Below are 17,605 nucleotides of genomic sequence, written 5' to 3'. Positions count from 1 at the left end.
CCTCACCCGCCCCCGGAAGGAGAGGTGCATGGGGTACTTTCTTCCCCTCTCACTTGCCTTCCCACCATGGGGAGGGGGAGCTGCCCCCTCCATGTCCCCAGGGAAGCAGCCAGGCCCAGTCCCTCCTCAGGGGACTTCCCTGGGAGTGAGGTTGATGTCAGAACCACAAGTGTGTCCTGAGGTTAAAAAAGTGGGGGGGAAGCCAAAAGGGGGTAATGAGCCTGCCCCAGGGGTCTTGTTCCCATGAGGCCCCTGTGGCTCTCAGAACGTGTGGCTAGCTCCTTCCGAGGCCAGGGTGAGCCCCAGGCTCAGGAGACCTAGGAGCGTGTTGTGGGGGACAGGAGACCTGGAGGGGCTGAGAGGGACTAGGGGACACGGAGGGGGGCGGAGGGACCTGAGAAGAAGTGAAAGGACATGATCATGGACAATAATTGGTCCTAGGGTCCCCTGGTCTCATCTTCCTGGCGATTCACACCTGTCCCCCCCGGGTCTGGCTAGGTAAACCTGGGGGCCAGGGAAGGAAGGTGGCCCCCGTCAGGGCAGCATCCCCGGACCGGGAGGCGGCGACTGGCCGCAGCAGCTAACGAGGCAAACCAGACCCCGAGCGGCCCGCAGGTCTGCGCGTGCGCACCCCTCTCCGTGCGCGACTTATGCGGGGAGACGTGATCCGCCAATGCCCTCCTCTCATGGCGGAGGCGTGAGGTCGGGCTGGGGTTGTGGGCAGCCCTGGGCTGCAGGGGTGTCCGGTTACCGCCCGGCCGCCAGACAAAAGCGGTCCTGTGTGGAAACCCGCTGCGCTGCGGGGAGGAGCAGGGGCGGGCGGGGAGCGGCCACCTCCCGCACGCTCCACCCCCAGGTGGGCACCTGGCCCAGAGGCCTTCGACCGCCTCGCGGCCGAGGTGTTTCGCGTAGGTGGGGGCCTCCAGGTGCGAGCGGCGCCGGGCGTCGCGGGCAGGACCCACTTCCTGGGGTGGGGGGCACTGAGCACCCCCTTTGCCCAGGCCGGCGGGGTGGCGCCCCTGGCGGCCGGCCAACTGTAGGCCGGCGGACCCGGGAAACCGCGCACTGGCTCTCCTGCCCCGCGCCCGCCCCCGGCCCCGGCCCCCGGCCCCCGCCGCCCGCAGCCCCGCGCCCGCCCACTCCCCTCCCCGCAGGGCCTTCCCCCCCCGCCCCCCCGCTCCGGCCACGCGCCACCCCGCAGCCCCGTGCTCTGCAGCGCTGTGCCGCGCTCTGCGGAAAGAGAGAGGCAGAACGGGGACGGAGAGGAGTAGGGGGTCTTGGGGCCACCCGGTCCTACCTGTCCCCTCCCCACTCCCCGACGCAGCTGCGGAACTCGGGGCCCTGCCGCGGCCACGTGACGTCCTCCAGCCCGACCGCCGACAGGGGGGCTGGACGGCGCAGGAGCTGCCCGCGCGCGTCCTCCGCGGCGGCGGTGCGTGGGAGCCGGTCGCCCTTTCCCTCCTGCACCCACAGGGAAGGCCCCGGCCGCTTCCAGCCTCCCTGGACCCTGAGCCTCTTGCTGCGGGAAGTCTCCACGCTCTGGATTGGCCACTACTTAGGGCCTTCTGTCCCCGGTGGCCGCGGAGAGAAACAGAGTCACAGCTTGGGCCTCGGGGATCAGCTGTGTAGCCGCACCTCCGGGGAAGGCCAGCTCCCACGAGGGCTCAACGCGGGCCCCGGGTGTCCGCTGGGGGGCAGCAACGGCGCTGCCCATGCAGCCCGGGGTTGGGGAGAGAAGACCACCCACACCTGGGTACAGGCTTGTTTATTTGCGAAGAAGGTGATCCAGGTGACGCAGATGTCCGCAGCCACTAGGATCCCTCAGGGCACCCAGAGGTCAACGGGGTTGGGGGCGTCCGCCCTTCACAACTGCTGGGAGGCCAGGACCTCGGGGTTCTCGTAGCAGTGGGCCTCCTTGGCCGCAGCCTGAGGGGGGCTGCAGGCCTTGCAGGGGCAGCAGTGGCTCACCAGGCGGTCCCAGGGCTCCAGAGAACGGAGCCACAGGGGCAGCCAGGCCCAGGAGCGCAGGCGGCGGGGCAGCCAGGCTGGCCGGTGCCGCTGCAGGATGGCGACCAGGATGGTGAGTAGCACCAGCACAACCAGGGGCCCCCCAACTGCAGCCAGCGCTGTACTCCCCGCCAGGGAGAGCCCGAAGGCGGCCAGCGGCAGCAGCAAGAAGCTGAGCAGCAGGTAGGCGATGGCCACCCAGCGGTAGCGGGCAGTCAGGTCCCCAAAGCGCTTGGCCAGTGGGATGGGCAGCCGGAGGACGGGCACCACGTACCACAACAGGATGCCAGCCAGGTTGAAGAAGAAGTGGATGAGGGCAACCTGGAGGGAGGGAGGGCAGGCAGGGTTCAGGAGCCTGGGCTCTGTGGTACGGGGTCCCCTAGGCTCCCCAGGACGCCTGCCCCTCCCTTTCTTGGCAGAAAGGGCACTAAGCGGTCCTGCTTGTTAGCCGAGACAGCCGCCTGGGAGGGCAAATTCTGGCCAGCTGTGTTGGGCCCGCTCTTCCTGCACCCCCCAACACTTTGAGGGTTGGGACCCTAGTACGGCATCCCCATGTGGTAGCTGCATCTATGATGACCCCGTGGATTCGACCTTCCCCTGAGCTGGCTTAGCTTGCCAACGCGTCGTCCACGGTGACCCCGCTCATGTCATCCCTGAGCGGGTTTGGCCACCCAGCCCTGGGCTCTGGCCTGGCTCCTGTGAGGAGGAGTTGCAGGGCCACACGTGGAGGGAACACAACTCCCTCCAGGGGTTGCTGAAGAAGTCGAGGAGTCGGTGTGGTGGGCGCAGTCCGGAGGGCTTCCTGGAGGGGGTGGATCAGGGCCCTGCACTGGGAGGTTCTAAGTGGACAAAGAGCCAAGGCAAGAGAGCAGGTGGGAGTCGGGGAAGGCTGGGGTTCATCTCTTCTTGTGGGCAGCAGCCCAGCAAGATCCAGGCTTTCAGGAGCTGCACCTGTTAGGGTGCTGGGACAGAAGCAGTGGAGCACAGGGGATGATCTGGAGAGAATCCGCAGGACTGAATGGGACTGGGCGTGGGGTACGCAGCTGGGGGAGGCATCCCGGAGGCAGAATTGTGACCGGGCAAGGGTGCACGGAGGAAGACGGTGAGTCGTCCATGTAGAGACCTGTGGGGTTTAGGTGCCTGGGGGTGGGGGACATCCTAGAGGTGTTGGCAGAGAGGGGCTTGAGGCCCCCCGAGGGCCGGGAGGCCTCAAAGGGACACAGCCAGCAGTATGCAGTGGTCCCTCGGGAGAGGTTGGGGGGGGAGCTGCCAGCTGGAAAGGAGGAGAAGGCACCTTGGGACTACAGGATCCTGGAAATGATAAGGTTGCAGGGGAAGAGGAGAAGGCCTGGGATCCTGAGAAATGCCCACAGGGCCCCTGGGGTCCCAGGAGATGAGGAGGCCGCAGGTTTGAGCAGGCAGTCAGAGGTGGGGCCCAGGAGAGCTCGAGCCTGAGGCCCCAGGGCAGGCCTCCCACCTCCGGCCCACGGGGCTGGACAGGAGGGGACTGAGCCTGAGCGCAAGCCCCAGGCCTGTGCTGGGAGTGGGAGGGGCTTGGGGGCAGGGGAGGGGTGCGGGAGGGCGGTACCTGGACGGCGCTGATCAGCATATCCGAAGGGCTGGCCAGGGCAGCCAGCAGGGCCGTGGTGGTGGTGCCAATGTTGGAGCCCAGGAAGAGGGGGTACGCCCGCTCCAGGCTGATCACCCGGACCCCTGGGGGAGCCGGGGGTCGTCACGGGCCCCGGAGCCCCCGCCCCCTCGGTCAGGTGCCCCCTGGCGCGCTCACCCATGAGCGGCACAATGGCTGCGGTGAAGACGCTGCTGCTCTGCAGCACGAAGGTCAGGCCGGCGCCCGCGAGGATGGCCAGGTAGCCGCTGAGCCAGCCCAGGGGGAACGGGAAGTCTGCGGAGGCGGAGCCGGTCAGCCCCAGCCGGGCCTCCTCGCCCCCACCCTCCCCGCCTCCTCGAGGCCCACCGGCGTTGATGACGGTCCTCACGGCCTGGGCGATGCGGCCTCGCAGAGTGGAGTTGAGCAGCTTGACGATGAGGACGAGGCAGGTGCAGAGCACGAGCAGGGAGGCGGCCAGCAGGATGAAGCCCACGGCCAGGTCCGCGAGCGCTGTGCCCTCGAACAGGTGGCGGCCTGGCGGCAGGGCAGGGGTGGGTGAGCGGCAGCCAGCGTGCGGGGGGGGGGGGGGGCGGGGCAGGGGTGGGCACCGGGCCTCACAGGGCAGCGGCTCCTCGGCGGCAGGGCTGTCCCTCTCAGGGCAGGGGCCCCCAGCGGCCGCTCCACAGTTGCTGCGGTTCCCTGCAGTCTGGGGAGGCAAGGCGGGTTGGGCTCAGGACAGGCTCAGGGTAGCCAGGACCGGGTAATTCAGTGGGTCGGAGGTCAGGGGTCAAAGGCACCTCACCGTCTGCCCGTTGGTGCCACACCATCGCTTAATGAGGCTGCTGTTGGTAGCGTTGCCCCTGCCGCTGCCCGTAATGACATCAGCGTCCAGCTGGGGGACAGAGGAGTCTGGGTCTGGTGTTGGACTCCCCGGGGGCTCCGAGGACCGCAGCCCGGCCCACCGCGCTCTCTCTTCCCCCAACCGACGACGCCCTGCCCAGATCTGCCTCGGCTGTCGCCACCTCCCCAAGAAACCCCTCCCGCCAGGCCTGGCATGTGGGTCCTGCCGGAAGCAGCGGCTGGCCTCACCTGCACGATGAGGCGTGTGAGCGGCCGTGTCAGCACCTTGAGGATGTCAGGCGCGTGCCCCCCGGGCTGCAGGCTGGCAGCGCCCAGGGCCAGGGCGCTGAGCCTCTCCAGGGGGGCCGCGGCACTCTCCAGCGGCAGCAGGATCAGCGCCGTGAGCCAGTTGAAGACTCCGTGCACGGCTGAGCCGCCGAAGGCCCTGAGGCCACACGGAGTTGGGTGGTCGGAAGCCTCAGCCTCAGCCCCTGCCCTCCCCCGCACCTCACTCACCTCCGAAACTCGTCCCGGTCCCCCGACTGCGCCATCGAGACCAGGGTGCTGGTGATGGATGTGCCCACGTTGACGCCCATGATGACGGGCACAGATGCCCGGACGGTCAGCACTGTAGGGGCGCTGCATCAGCCTCTCGCCCCTCGCCCCGCCACCACCATCCCGGGGGGGGGAGGGGCACTCACGCTTGGAGGCCACCATGCTGACCACGATGGAGGAGGACGTGCTGGAGCTCTGCACGAGGACCGTGACCAGCACGCCGATGACCAGTCCAGCCACGGGGTTGGACAGCACCACGTTGTCCTTGAAGATGTCTCCAGCTACTTTGCCTACGCCCGGGAGACAGGTGCCCTGAGGCTGGGGAGGGTTGGCTGGCTGCCCCACCCCCAGCCACCTGGCCGGTCACTCACTGCCCAGCAGCTGGAAGGCAGAGCTGAGGGTGTCCAGGGAGCAGATGAAGAGGTAGAGGCTGCCCAGGAGCCCACAGCCCTTGAGGAAGCCAGCAACCACCCGGAGCGCCCTGGCGGCCGTGCTGAGCTCTGAGGACAGAGGGGCAGGGCCGTCCTCAGCCAGCCCCCACCCTGCCCCCCCCCCGGCTCCCCTTCCAGGCCCCTTCCTCTTCTCCCCGCTCCCAGGACAGGGCCAGGGTCCCGCTCCTCTGTTCCTTTGCAGAATGGCCAAGCAGACAGCCCCTTCGGGCCTCCGGGGAGCCTCACTGCCCGCGGCAGGGAGGAGGGGGAGCAGGTGGGCGGGCAGGCCGTTGAGCCGAGGGACCAGGGCGCCCTGGCGGTGGTCTGCGTGGCGGGTTTCCGTGGGGCCCGTTGGGGCAAACCCCCTCCTTGCTCTCTCTCCCCAAGAAGCCTCTCACGCTCACGCCCTGGCGAGTCGGAGCCTCGTTTGTCCGGTTACCCAGCCTCTCCAGACCTACCTTTCCAGGACTGGCCAGCGTCCTTCAGCTGAGGGAGGGCCCAGGGGTCCACATCCCCGTCTTCCAAGATGGGGGAAGAACCGGAGGTCCCTGCAGGGGTCAGGGTCAGGTAGGGCCAGGAACCTAGCTGTTTCCTGGACACCTTTAGGTGGCGGCAAAAGGGGGTGGGGGGACTGCGGCACAGGGGCTTGGGGTGAGGGACAAGAGTGGGAAGGAGGGGGGACCCTCACTGTTCTGGCCCCTGGGCTCTCCTGGGGACGGATGGGCTGGAGCCCCTCTCCCAGCTTCCCCAGAGCAATGGGTCAGGGGCCAGGTGGGTGGGCAGGGAGGCAGGCTGAGGCTCCGGGACCCCGGGGCTCCTGGTACCTGCATTTCCCAGCCTCTGGTCCACCAGGCCAACTGTGTCCAGAGTGGCAGGAGGGGCCTGGGCGCAGGTGAGGGAATTCGGCATGGATTTTGGGCAGGGACAGGCCCAGGCCCAAGTCTAGATCTGCTTGGGGGAAGGGCAGTTCAGACACAGCTCCTCCCCCTGTCCGCCAGGTCTTGGGGTCCCCAGGCCTGAGACCTCACCGCTGTCCTCCCTTCCCACCCGCTGTTGGCCTTGGTGACCTTCCCCTTCCTCCGTCCGCAGGGGGATGGCTACAGTGACCTCAAGTGGCTGTCACGTGAGCCCAGTCCAGTTTGGGGGGACAGAGTTGAGGGAGCCCTGGCTCCGTTGCTGGAAGAAGGCCTGGTGGGTGGCCTAGGGTGCTGGGGGGTGGCCGGAAGTGGTCGGGAGCCGGGGACTCGGGGACCTCTCCTATCAGGTGTCACAGAGACCACTGCAGCCAGTCGCGGCTTAGATTTTGGCATTTGGTACCAAACGGCAACATCTCCGCTTGGTAAGGGCCCCACCTCCAGTGACGGGGAGCAGGACGGGGGGCTGGGTCGCCCCCACCCCACCCCAAGGCTCCCTCCTCAGCCTGCTGGGTCTGGAGCCCCCATCGAGCCCCCTACCTCGGCTCCCAGTGCCCAAGGCCCGGGAGCTGGGAAGCCTGCTGCCCCCCTCCCTCCTGCTGCCCCCAAGCTGCTCTCTCACCCTCAGCTCCTGGGGGGGGGGGCGCCTAAGCCCTGGGCCTGGAGGTCACCCAGCCCTGACCCCAGTGTCCTGGGTCCCCACCTGGTTCTAGAAGCTCCTACCTGTGTGGGTAGTGAGGGGCACCTTCGGGGAGGAGACACAGGCCAGGAGCAGCTGCAGGTCAAAGATCCGCTGGGCGCACACATGACCTGCTGTGTACTGAGCCCCATTAATGTTTACCCAGGAGCCGAGGCCCCCGAGGGGTACCATTGCAGCCCCAGTACCTGCCTTGTCCAGGCCCCACTGTCACCCAGGGGTGTGGCGGGGCTGGGCAGGTGGCCCTTAGTGCTGGACTTCCATGAATGGATGTCTCAGTGACACTACCGGATGCTGCATGCTGCCTGCCCAAGGCTGGGGCTCTGGCTGGCCAGCCTGGGGACCCCTTGGGAAGTCTGCCCTGAGCTCTACAGACCTCACTGTGGTTTTCCTACCCCGGTCAGATGGCCAGAGGGAAGCCCTTTGCACCAGGTAGGCGGGGAAGGCAACAGCCCCTGAGGTCATCCAGTTCAGGTCTGGGCTTGGGGCAGGGCTGGGCCTGGCAGAGCTCCCAGCGGGCTCAGCCCCAGTGGTGGCCAGCAATGGTCACGGTCACGGGTGTCATGCCTTCATCTGCAAGGGGGAGGGTGGGCGAGGCTCCTCCCCCAGGCCACATTGCTGCGCAGCCCACTGCCCAGGCTCACCTGGACCAGGAGACTCGGCCCATCCCGTTCTCTCTCCAGCTGAGCCCTGACCGGCCCCTTTGCTCGTGGAGTGCCTCTTATTGGGGTCAGTCCCCTTCCTGCGCCTGGGATGTGGGGAGGAAGAGCTGCCCAGCTGGGGCCGGCCCCTCCCCGTCAGGCCTGGTCTTCCCGGCCCCCTGCTTGCTGCCCACCGGTCGCTGGTGCAGGGGGACTTTGTCCCCGGGAAGGAGGAGGGTTCTGAGTGTCCTCTCAGCACATTCTCTTGTCCGCCCCTGCCGCCCGCTGCCCGGGGCGGGCCCCGCGGTCCCTCCCAGGGGCTCCTTCCTGTGCGGGGGCGGGGATGCTGCAGCCCAATTGGTGGGGTCTGCGTCCATTGTCTCCAGCACGTGCTCTGGTCCCTCCGAAGGGTCTGTCTGGTGGCCACCGGGAGGCAGAAGGAAGCTGAGGGCCTGGCATGGGAGCGGCTGTCCTGAGCAGCCCCTCAGGCAGGTCCCCCCACCCCGGGCCTGGACCTCCTCGGACACCTGTGGCAGCAGGACTGTGCCTGCGGGGGACCCTCCCCAAACAGCTCCCGAACATCGCAGGGCTGCCTCACAGGCCAGGGGTGAAGGGAGAGGCCCTCCCTCCCTCCGGGCTCACGCTTCTGAGCCGTTCTGTAGAGGAGGGGAGACCTGCTCCCGCAGGACCGGGAACAGCTTCTGCCGGGCCCTGCCGCTCCGGCCTGCAGCCCAGTCCCTGGGGTCTGGGCCCCAGACCCTTTCAGGAGCCACCCTCTGAGCTGGGTCTGGACCTGGGCTGGGCTTGCAGGCGACTCTGACAGCAGCACCCCTCCCCTGCACACAGACCAGCGCGGGGCCTGGGAATCCTGGCTGGGATTCCAGCTCCTACAGGGGCTTATGGTACTGTGGACACAGCTTCCGACCTTAGGTTGTGGCCCTGGGGTGAACACGCAGAGTGGCACCCGGGACACTCTGCCGCCAGGCTGTTCTGGGCAGGCGTGCCAGAGGTTCTGGGCAGGCGTGCTGCAGACCGGCCGGAGCTCAGGCCTCGGGGCTGCCCGGGGGGTCCCAGCAGAGGCTGCTGCAGCCCCAGCAGCAGCATCTGGGCTGGGGGAAGTGGGGCTGGGGGCCCAAGGCGGGGCAAAGCCTGGCTGGCTGCTGAGTGATGGCGGTGCTGCCTTTGAGGGGCGTGGGGGGCTGGGGTTCTGTGCGAGGCAGCTCCCGCTCAGCCCTGACGGCCAGGAAGGCGGCCAGGTCGAGGTCCAGCATGGCCACCCCTCCGCGGGGCGTGGGTGTGCTCTGGCGGCACTGCGGGCAGGGGATCCAGCGCTGCTCGTGGGCTGGCGTGTCCAGCCGCCGCACGCACGCCTGGCAGAAGGTGTGGCCGCAGTAGAGGCGGCGGGGTAGGTGCCCAGTGAGGTCATAGGCCGAGTAGCAGATGACGCAGTCGCCTCGCTGGGTCCCAGCGGCTGTGCCCTCTTCGGAGGCCCGGGGACCCTCTGGCGGCAGCATCCTGGGGGAGGCATGCAGGGGGGCTGCAGCCTACCCATCCCAGGCTGCCCATGCTTGTCCTGCATGGTTGGGGCCTCAGCACCAGAAGCCCCCCCGGAGGACAGGAGCCCAGGAGCCCAGGCCTCTGCAGACGCGGGAGGGTGGGTGGTGGCCAGTGGGCTGGTGGACACCAGGCTCTGGGCACAGCCTGGGTCCCTGTGGCAGCTGTCTGGTCTCTCTCTGTGGCCCTCGTGTGCCATCCCAGGCCCAAACCCACCCCAGCCTGCCTGAGCCCCAGGCCTCTCTTACCTGCATCTGCTCTGCTGGGTGGCTATGTCCAGCCAGAGGGTGGCTGGGGGTAGGGGGGACCCAGGGCGCCCTGCGGCTCCCTCCTTGGGGCTCGCGTTACTGGCCTACCACGGACCAGGCAGCAGGGAGGCAGGTGGTGGCTGTGGGCAGGCGTGGGCTCCCCTTTCAGCCACAAAGAGCTTGCAACTGGATCCACCAGCACCACCAACTCATGAGGAGATAAGGGCCCCCCCCACTCTGCCTGCTCCGCCCCCTTCATGCGCAGACCCGGCTCCACTAACCCCTCACCCAGGCCTGGCTTTGCCACTCAACTTTGCCCATCTTCCTGCCTCGTCCACCCAGACCTGCCCCACCCCACCCGCACTCTCATACTCCACCCCCACCTCATGATGGGAAAGCTTTTTGGCTTTGACCTGGGTGATGCCTGTACTTCAGCTCTTAGTTCAAGCGTCACCTTCTCCAGGAAGCCTGCCAGGACCCCCACCAGCTCAGAGCTCTGCGGGGTCCTTCTGCTCTGTGGCTCGAGCACAGTGTGTGTGTCCATGTTGATTTGTCCCATTGCCTTTGTCCCTGTCTGGGTTGGGCCTGTCATGTTCCCATCACAAGCCAGCCCCATAAGGCTCCAAGGAGGCCCTCAAGCACAGGAGTGGAGATCCGCACTCACACAGAGACCACCCAGAAACTCTCTGAGGTGCAGGGCACCATGGGCAGCTCCGGATGCCCTTCTCAGAGGCCATCTCCCCCTGGCATCTGCCTGGTCAAAGCCTTGGGGCCAGCCCAGTGACATAGCAGAATGGGGTGTGTTGGGAAGGGTCGGGTTGAGGTCAGGACCCCAGAACCCTCTCCGTCCCGCTAGAGGAAGCCAGGCCCAAAGGGTCCCCTCCTTACTCCTGCCATCCTGGCAGGCCCCCGCCTCCTGGACTGGTCAGACGGGTTTTGGTGGCTGGCCCGGGTGGGGTCATCTTCCTGTGCGGGCCAGTCATGGGGCAGGGCCGGGAGCCTGAGCCCCATGGAGTCAGGCCGGTGACACGCCTGCCCACGCCCAGGGGCCAGTCCTGCCGTGTGGCCAGTCACCGGGGGTCGGGGGAGGGCTGGCACCAGGACCCGTCCATCCTGCGGGGCCAGCTTGGCCTCCTCCTCCGGCTCTCTCTGCCCGGTCCCGGAAACATCAGTGTGCCTGGTACTGGCCTCGCTGCTCAGTCTTCACACCGACATCCCGGCCTCACCCCCGTGCCAAATGGCTCAGCTCCTCACATGCCCCCGACGCGGGTGCGCTGTGCTGCTCGGACGGGGGGAGATGGGTCTGGCCCGGCGCCTTCTCTGCCCACCTCCACGAAGCCCAGGCCCCAGAAGCAGGACGGCGGGAAGCAGCACACAGCAGGTGTTCAGGAATTGGGTGTTCTGTGGGAAACCAGAAAAACACCCCGGCCGAGGCAGGGCAGTGACTCACGGGCGGGCAGGGCTTGGTGCTGGCCACCTGGGCTCCCGCTCCTGGAAACGTGCCCGCGCTGGGCCCACCCACCACTGTGCTGCCAACGCGGTCCTCCTCCTGGAGGCCGCTCTCGGGCTCTACTCCTGGTTCCAGGCACAGCAAGCTCCTGCTGCCTGACCCGCAGACTCTCCTGTCTCCCAGGCTCACCCTCAGCCCCAGGGAATGCAGGGCAGCTCAAACCCAGGCCTGACCAGCCATCCTGTACAGCCTCTGGGCCAACCTGAGAGTGCAGTGCAGGTTAGGTTGTCATGAGGCTGCCCGACCCCGGAATGTCCCACAGAGGCTGGCAGCCTGTGGTGGCGTCTAGCCTGGGACCCTCCCGAAGCGGGTAGCAGCAAAGGAGAAGAGTGGCCGGGACGAAGCTCGCTCTGCTTTATTGCCTGGCCCTGGGCCTTGAAGAGGTGGTCAAGGGTGTCCCCAGGGCTGCCATCATGGCCAGTGCCCAGGGCTCTGTTTTCAGGGGCAGGGGCTGAGCTGTCAGCCTTCTCGGTGGGTAGGTGCTGCTGTCCAGGGTGGGGAGCGGCCAACACCCATGACAACAGGCCAGTGGCTGTTCCAACTGTCCGGGCACTGCTGTGGCCACCTGAGCAGAGGCCCAGGCTTGCCATGTGGGGCCGTCCCGCAGCAGGCCCTGCGGCCCAGGGGCCAGGCTAGGAAATGACACAGCAGCAGCTGTGGCAGCGGCAGAAGCGGGGGCAGTGGCAGCAGGAGCAGCAGGGACAGCACCAGCAGTGATGGGCAATGGCGTCGCCGCGCCCCACCGGCGGCAGGCCAGCGTAGGGCAGTCCTGCCTGCTGCTGCTGCCCACTGCCATCGGGGGTGCAGGGCTGCTGCCAGGCCTGCTGGCCCCGGATGGAGGCAGCCCCCTCGGCGCCCTTGGGCCCTGGGGCCTCCTCGGTAGGCTCCAGGGTGCAGGACCCCACGGGCAGAGGCTGCGACTCCGAGGAGGATGGAGCCGCCTCCAGCTGCTGCCCCAGCTCGGGCCGCAGGTGAGCCCTCGGGATGCTGACGTGGGCATACGGGTCCTTGATGAGCATCTCAGGGGGGTCCATGGCTTGGCCTGGCAGGGGTGGGCAGAGGAGACAAAATCAGCTCAGTGGAGGGGAACCCAAGAAAAGCCAGGCTGTGGAAGCGCCTGAGTGTGTGTGAGGCCTATGTGTCAGTGCGTGTGCAAGGTAGCGGAGTGTAGAGAGAGTGAGGGCCAGCGTCTCCTAGCTGCCCCCAGGTGTCCCCCGCCCTCCCTGAGAGACAGTGCCCTGTGATGGAGCTGGGAGTCGGGTGGGGGCCTGGGAGATGCAGCTAACCTGGTCCTACAGGGGGTGCGGAAGCCCCTCAGCCCAGGACCCACCTGAAGTGGTGACGGCAGCAAGCTGTCCTCTTGTTCCCTGGGCCGGGTCCCAGTGCCTGTGAGCTGAGCGACTGGCAGCTGCCTTTTCCCTCCTGGGGAGGGGTGGGGCTGTGGGCGGGGCTCAAAGATGGGGTTCCCAGGATCCCAGGAGGCCCCAGCTCCTGGAGCACAGCGGCCACCCACCCTTCCTTTTTTGGATGGGCGTTGACTGCGGCCTGGCCTCCCAGGGACATTGCCAGCCTGGGTGATTCAGCCTCAATGCATCTGGGGCATGTCCTGGCCCTCCAGGGACCTGCAGCTCACCGGAACGCAGGACAGGAGGCGAGTCTGGGGTCAGGCCTGCAGGTGGTCTGGGGGCCCAGCCATTACTCACACATCTCAAAGCCTCTGCTTTGAAGCAGAGGGCAGAGGTCCTCACTGTGACCCAAGCCTCCACCCCGCAGGCAGAGACCAAGATGTTTGCGAACACACGGCTTGGAGGTTTGCTGTTTTTTTTAACTGATAAGAAATGCTTGGTTTACACACCTTTGCCGATAAAACTTACTTATCTTACGATTGGCGACGTGGGCTTCATACACAAGTGACGTTTCTAGCTCATTTCTGAAACTACAGTTTCCCTCTGGTTGGTGGCCTCGTGGGCCACAAGCCCCCGATCCCTCAGCGTCCCCATCCTTGGCCCTCGCATCCCCTCCATCTGTGAGGTGGCACATAGCACCTGCCATACAGGGTCGCTGTATGTGGGGGGTGGATGTGAGCACTGGGGTCTTGGGTTTGGGCCTGGCACGGTGAGCTCCGCTTGGGGCAACCGGGACAGTAGGGTGTGGCCTGGACACGCACCCCTAGTCCTTGGCGCTCGGGGGGAACCCCCAGGAAGGGCGGGATCAAATCAGACACGGCCCAGAGGCCAGCTGACCAGAGTGGCCTGCATGGGGCCGGTCAGACCGGTCCGGACATGAGGAGTGGACATGAGGAGTACCGATGCGGCACCAGACGTGGGGAGAATTAGGCCCAAAGACCGGGAGTTGGGAGGCGGACAACAGAGGTCCAGTGCGCAGGCGCCAGAAGCCCCGCCCACAGCCCCTACAGATTCTGCCCCTTGCTGAGAGGAGGCTGGCGCATGCGCAAAACAGGACTGACAGGGCAGGGGTGGAGGTGCGCCCGGTGGGAACTATATTTCCCAGAAGCCTCTGCGCTCAAGGGTTTTCCTAAACACCAGGTTCGGGGTCAGCTGGCCTCATCTGTCCAGGACCCGGCTTGGGCTGCACCAGCTCTGAGCCGCCCGGCTCGGGAGGCGTGGGTTTGGGCGGGCTCTGGGCGGGAGCCTTGCACTGGGTAGACTTCAGCTCTAGGGGCGGGGCCTCGGGTAGGGGGTGGGACCTAGTGGCCGGTACCACCTTGGGTACGCGCCTCGGGAGGTGGTGGGGAGATGAGCAAAGCCCTTGCCGAGGCTGGACGCCCAGTCCTCCCCTGGCCGGGGCTGCCGCAGTTACCCTGCCTTCGCACCAGGACCCCATAAGCACCCCGCTGCCCCTCCCACGGGGCACCTGCTCACTAGCACACATGCTCTCGCTGAATGGTGGAGGACACTGAGGCGCAGGCGCTAGCCTGAGATCGCAAAGAGCGGCAAAGTCAAGGCCTATGGGCCACGGATGCCTCTCCAGCCTGTTTTGCCCGCGTGGGGCCCTTTATCAGGAACGGCGACCTTTCCGGGCTCTGCTGCCTGCAGGACTTGGGGCTAGGTCTATAGCCAGGTGCAGTCTGGCCTGTACAGAGCAGAGGAGCTGTGGCCAGAAGGGGCTGGGACTGTCCAGGGTTAGGTGCATGGCCCAGTGCTGATCAAAGGAGTGCCGGCATGCCACGTGGTGGCCCTGGCAGGTTAGGGAAAGGCTCTCTGGAGGCCCATGCAGCCCTGGTCCCTTGCCCTGTATTTGTTAGCATGTCCTCTGTCCTCCCTCTCACCTGAGAGCTCCTCACAGGCAGAGGGCGTATCACAGGGGGGGCAGGGAAGCCTGGCCTGAGGAAGAAGCAGAAAGGAATGGGGCCTCTGTGCTGGGTGCGGTCAGGTTAGCACACAACTCTGTGACAACGGGACACGTGCTGACCTGCTGGGATGCCGGAAAGGGCCACCCCACCCTGTGTAGGTGCGTGTCCTCCCTGAGCTGTCCCATGGCGGCCTGTCCAGTTGTCTGTTTGACCTTCCACCTACCCCTCACACCACCCATCTGTCCAACTGTCCTGTCCTTGGAGCATTCTCCCAACTACCGTTCCTCCCTCCCTTCACTCCTCTGGTCGTCGCTTGCCCGCCCCTGCTCACCCTCTTCTGTCACATCGCGGTCTGTGAGCCTGCCAGCGCTGGAAACAGCCTGCTGCACCTGTGATCCAGAAAACCCTGGAGGCATTCCCACTGGGGGCCCAGTGGAAGGACAAGCAGAGACCCTGACTCTGGTGGGGACACAAGGCGGTCCCACGGTGGGGTCCTGGGAACCAGCTTTCATGACCAACCCCGGGCTCTCTCCTCCCCTTCCTCCCTCTGGCATTGTGAGAGCTCAAAGCAGGCTTTCCCTTCCAGAATTGAGGCGGGGGGCTTGACTAGGACCCAGGCTCAGCCAGACGGGGACGGGGAAAGGGGAGGCGGGAGGGGGCACGCCGCGGGGATCCTGACCCCCACGCGGCCCGCGGGGGGGAGGAGGAGGGCGACCCCGAGAGCGGGCGCCAGGCCCGCGTTGGCTCGAGGGGCGGCAGAGAGACTGGCCCCGCCCCGCGGACCCCGCGCGGGTCCCCAGACGAGGGGGTGGCGCTGCGGGCGCGGGCGGGCGCCGCGCGCACTGCGGTCCCCGCGCCTCCGCCGCAGAGCGCGCCACGCTCGGCACGCACCTGCCGCCGCCGCCGCCGCCGCGCCGAGCCGAGCCCCGCGCCCCACGCCCCCGGGAGCCGCCGCGGCCCGGCCATCGCCCGAGGTCGCCGCCAGAGCCGCCGGAGCCGCCGGGCCAAGGCGCGGGCGCCGCATCCAGGCCTGCCTTTGAGACAACCTCTGCGGCGGCGGCGCGCGGCCCGGCCGGGGACGCCAGGCTGGGGCAGGTGAGTGCGGGCGGGGCGGGACAGCGCGGGGTCGCCGCTCGCCGGCCTCCACTCCTAGGCAGAGATCGGGCCTCGGGAACGGGGACTGGGGAGGGGGCTGGGTTCCGAGTCTGGCGAGGGTAAGGGTCAGAGGTCGGGCGCCCTGTCTTTTGTGCAGGGTGAGGGTGAGGGTGAGGGTGAGGGTGAGGGTGAGGGTGAGGGTGAGGGTGGGCCCGGGCGCTGCCCTCACGCTGTCTCTCACCTGCAGCTCGGGCCCGGTGCAGGCCTCTCCTCTGCTCCCGCCGCTGCCGCCGCCGCCGCCGCCGCCGAGCTTGCAGCCCGGTTCCTTCCGCAGCCAGGGCTCAGGCTAGCTGCCTTCCCTGGGCGCCCTGTCCTGGAGCCATGGGGCCCACCTAGCCCCTGCCTGCCCGGATGTCCCGGCCCCGGGACGGCTGATCTCGGCTGCAGGGGGACACCCCCCAACGCCCCCTCGCCAGCCTCAGCAGCCAGAGACCCTGGGTGAGCCCCTGGGCCCGACCTCCAGCCCAGGGCAGTCTCCCACACCCCCCTGCCCCTGTTCCTCTCCTCCTCCCCCGCTCCTTCCTCCTCCTCCTCGGACTGGACCTGAGAAGCCACTGTGGCCACTGGGGGGGGCCCTTCCCCCCAAGCTCTTGCCAGCCTCCCCCAGGAGTCCACAGGGCATCCAGGGTCCCCACCAGGCCTGGCGGGACCAGGATGCTGCCCCCTCCCCTCCCCCCCGGCCCCACCCAACTCCCCCACCCACCCGAACACCCAGTCTGACTGGAGACAGCCGGATGCCGGCTGACCCTGGGCCCGAGGTGGGCAGTGGCTGGCCGGGCTTCCTCATGTCCTGCCTGAAGGGCCCCCATGTCATCCTCAAGATGGAGGCCATGAAGATGGTCCACCCTGAGAAGTTCCCCGAGCTGCAGGTGGCCGCCCCCTGCTTCCCACCTGCACCCCGGCCCACCCCCGCTCTGGCACCCAAGAGAGCCTGGCCCTCAGACACAGAGATCATCGTCAACCAGGCCTGTGGGGGGGACATGCCTGCCTTGGAAGGGGCGCCCTGCACCCCGCCACTGCCACGTCGGCCCCGCAAGGGCAGCGCGGAGCTGGGCTTCCCCCGAGTGGCGCCGGCGGACGAGGTCATCGTGAATCAGTACGTGATTCGGCCTGGCCCTGCGGCCTCAGGGGCCTCCGCGGCAGCGGCAGCGGCAGCGGCTGCAGGAGAGCCTCTGGAGTGCCCCACCTGCGGGCACACGTACAACGTCACGCAGCGGCGGCCCCGCGTGCTGTCCTGCCTGCACTCTGTGTGTGAGCAGTGCTTGCAGATTCTCTACGAGTCTTGCCCCAAGTACAAGTTCATCTCCTGTCCCACGTGCCGCCGCGAGACTGTGCTCTTCACTGACTACGGCCTGGCTGCGCTGGCCGTCAACACGTCCATCTTGAGCCGCCTGCCACCCGAGGCACTGACCGCTCCGTCCGGTGGCCAGTGGGGGGGCGAGCCTGAGGGCAGCTGCTACCAGACCTTCCGGCAGTACTGCGGGGCCGCGTGCACCTGCCACGTGCGGAACCCGCTGTCTGCCTGCTCCATCATGTAGCGCCCGCCCGCCCGCCACCGCCCACCAGTCCTCGCTCGCTGCTTCTTCAGGGATCTGGCCCTGCCCTGTTGCCCACTGACCCCTTGCCCACCACAGCTTCTGGCCCCCACCCACGTGGCACTGTCGCTGCAGCCAACTTTGCCATTAAAACTCTGCCAAAGTCTGCACCTCGTTCCCTGGACTGAAGCCTAGGCCTGCGCACAGGCCTGGGCCAGGGTGGGCACCCAGGGCTGCAGCCCCGACAGGGTCCAGGCTGGAGCAGCCAGAGGGAGGCCCAGCGCTGTTTGGGGTCAGCCTGGTCTGCTCGCTGGGGGCCAGTCTGGTCCAGGCACGCTGCTCAGGAGGGCTGGGCCTGACTGTGTGTGTGTGTGTGTGTGTGTGTGTGTGTGTGTGTGTGTGTGTGTGTGTGTGTGTGTGTGTGTGTGTGTGTGTGTGTGTGTGTGTGCGCACGCGTGTGAACGCCTCATACCTCTGTGTGGAGCCAGCCTCCTGTATGTGCCAGGCAGGACTGTGGGGGCAGGTGTGCAAAGCAGGCCCAGCTGGGCAAAGGGAGGACGCTTCCTCTGCACTGGCCACTGGATGTGAGTGCAGCC

The 17,605-nt window shown here is 67.5% G+C and overlaps 5 protein-coding genes across 18 annotated transcripts; 2 read left to right on the top strand and 3 right to left on the bottom strand.

Annotated features, from left to right (window-relative positions):
- Positions 1-1,750: 1,750 nt before the first annotated feature.
- Positions 1,751-7,832, bottom strand: SLC34A3 (solute carrier family 34 member 3). Of its 3 annotated transcripts, none has more exons than XM_036855949.1 (14): positions 7,698-7,832; positions 7,080-7,149; positions 6,267-6,390; positions 5,901-5,990; positions 5,383-5,511; positions 5,158-5,301; positions 4,973-5,084; positions 4,706-4,901; positions 4,419-4,508; positions 4,235-4,322; positions 3,983-4,150; positions 3,794-3,910; positions 3,596-3,720; positions 1,751-2,328 (listed from the first exon to the last, which is right to left on the bottom strand). In XM_036855949.1, the coding sequence occupies exons 3-14, from the start codon at positions 6,349-6,351 to the stop codon at positions 1,864-1,866; spliced, it is 1,809 nt and encodes a 602-aa protein (XP_036711844.1). In that variant the 5' UTR covers positions 6,352-6,390; positions 7,080-7,149; positions 7,698-7,832; the 3' UTR covers positions 1,751-1,863. The 3 variants fall into 3 exon arrangements, with proteins under 3 accessions (XP_036711844.1, XP_036711846.1, XP_036711847.1); XM_036855951.1 differs by having other exon boundaries at positions 7,080-7,101; positions 7,698-7,816; XM_036855952.1 differs by lacking the exons at positions 7,080-7,149; positions 7,698-7,832 and adding an exon at positions 6,979-7,003.
- An 892-nt stretch (positions 7,833-8,724) lies between these two features.
- Positions 8,725-10,512, bottom strand: RNF224 (ring finger protein 224). Of its 3 annotated transcripts, none has more exons than XM_036855954.1 (2): positions 10,385-10,512; positions 8,725-9,209 (listed from the first exon to the last, which is right to left on the bottom strand). In XM_036855954.1, the coding sequence occupies exons 1-2, from the start codon at positions 10,477-10,479 to the stop codon at positions 8,738-8,740; spliced, it is 567 nt and encodes a 188-aa protein (XP_036711849.1). In that variant the 5' UTR covers positions 10,480-10,512; the 3' UTR covers positions 8,725-8,737. The 3 variants fall into 3 exon arrangements, with proteins under 3 accessions (XP_036711849.1, XP_036711851.1, XP_036711850.1); XM_036855956.1 differs by lacking the exon at positions 10,385-10,512 and adding an exon at positions 9,951-10,080; XM_036855955.1 differs by lacking the exon at positions 10,385-10,512 and adding an exon at positions 9,497-9,635.
- A 1,092-nt stretch (positions 10,513-11,604) lies between these two features.
- Positions 11,605-15,739, bottom strand: CYSRT1 (cysteine rich tail 1). Of its 10 annotated transcripts, none has more exons than XM_036855962.1 (6): positions 15,656-15,739; positions 14,651-14,708; positions 14,296-14,350; positions 12,881-12,942; positions 12,337-12,428; positions 11,605-12,048 (listed from the first exon to the last, which is right to left on the bottom strand). In XM_036855962.1, exon 6 carries the CDS (start codon positions 12,038-12,040, stop codon positions 11,639-11,641), a length of 402 nt encoding a protein of 133 aa, XP_036711857.1. In that variant the 5' UTR covers positions 12,041-12,048; positions 12,337-12,428; positions 12,881-12,942; positions 14,296-14,350; positions 14,651-14,708; positions 15,656-15,739; the 3' UTR covers positions 11,605-11,638. The 10 variants fall into 10 exon arrangements, with proteins under 10 accessions (XP_036711857.1, XP_036711858.1, XP_036711856.1 ...); XM_036855963.1 differs by lacking the exon at positions 15,656-15,739 and adding an exon at positions 15,211-15,232; XM_036855961.1 differs by having other exon boundaries at positions 12,881-14,350.
- On the top strand, positions 13,289-15,916 carry LOC118896441 (wiskott-Aldrich syndrome protein-like). Its single transcript, XM_036854208.1, has 3 exons — positions 13,289-13,328; positions 15,188-15,414; positions 15,662-15,916. The coding sequence occupies exons 1-3, from the start codon at positions 13,289-13,291 to the stop codon at positions 15,914-15,916; spliced, it is 522 nt and encodes a 173-aa protein (XP_036710103.1).
- A 247-nt stretch (positions 15,917-16,163) lies between these two features.
- RNF208 (ring finger protein 208) lies at positions 16,164-17,380 on the top strand. Its single transcript, XM_036855953.1, has one exon. It carries the CDS (start codon positions 16,209-16,211, stop codon positions 17,010-17,012), a length of 804 nt encoding a protein of 267 aa, XP_036711848.1. The 5' UTR covers positions 16,164-16,208; the 3' UTR covers positions 17,013-17,380.
- Positions 17,381-17,605: the final 225 nt, after the last annotated feature.

The sequence above is a fragment of the Balaenoptera musculus genome, chromosome 6 (assembly GCF_009873245.2).
Source record: "Balaenoptera musculus isolate JJ_BM4_2016_0621 chromosome 6, mBalMus1.pri.v3, whole genome shotgun sequence".
NCBI classification, from domain to species: Eukaryota; Metazoa; Chordata; class Mammalia; order Artiodactyla; family Balaenopteridae; genus Balaenoptera; species Balaenoptera musculus.
Note: the sequence above shows the minus strand (reverse complement) of the source record. Positions and strands in the feature narration are given on the sequence as shown.

Bases quoted from the DNA above. Each gene is read 5' to 3' on its own strand.
- SLC34A3 (XM_036855949.1), bottom strand. From the start codon at position 6,351: ATGCCGAATTCCCTCACCTGCGCCCAGGCCCCTCCTGCCACTCTGGAC. The intron at 5,302-5,382 runs GTGAGTGACCGG...TCCCGGGCGTAG, and splicing joins TGCCTTCCAGCTGCTGGGCA to GCAAAGTAGCTGGAGACATC. The intron at 4,151-4,234 runs GTGAGGCCCGGT...CCCTGCCGCCAG, and splicing joins CGCCGAGGAGCCGCTGCCCT to GCCGCCACCTGTTCGAGGGC.
- RNF224 (XM_036855954.1), bottom strand. From the start codon at position 10,479: ATGACTGGCCCGCACAGGAAGATGACCCCACCCGGGCCAGCCACCAAA. The intron at 9,210-10,384 runs GTAAGGAGGGGA...TGCCTCCCCCAG, and splicing joins GGCCTGCCAGGATGGCAGGA to GATGCTGCCGCCAGAGGGTC.
- CYSRT1 (XM_036855960.1), bottom strand. From the start codon at position 12,040: ATGGACCCCCCTGAGATGCTCATCAAGGACCCGTATGCCCACGTCAGC.
- LOC118896441 (XM_036854208.1), top strand. From the start codon at position 13,289: ATGAGGAGTGGACATGAGGAGTACCGATGCGGCACCAGAC. The intron at 13,329-15,187 runs GTGGGGAGAATT...CCTCCGCCGCAG, and splicing joins GTACCGATGCGGCACCAGAC to AGCGCGCCACGCTCGGCACG. The intron at 15,415-15,661 runs GTGAGTGCGGGC...TCTCACCTGCAG, and splicing joins GGGACGCCAGGCTGGGGCAG to CTCGGGCCCGGTGCAGGCCT.
- RNF208 (XM_036855953.1), top strand. From the start codon at position 16,209: ATGCCGGCTGACCCTGGGCCCGAGGTGGGCAGTGGCTGGCCGGGCTTC.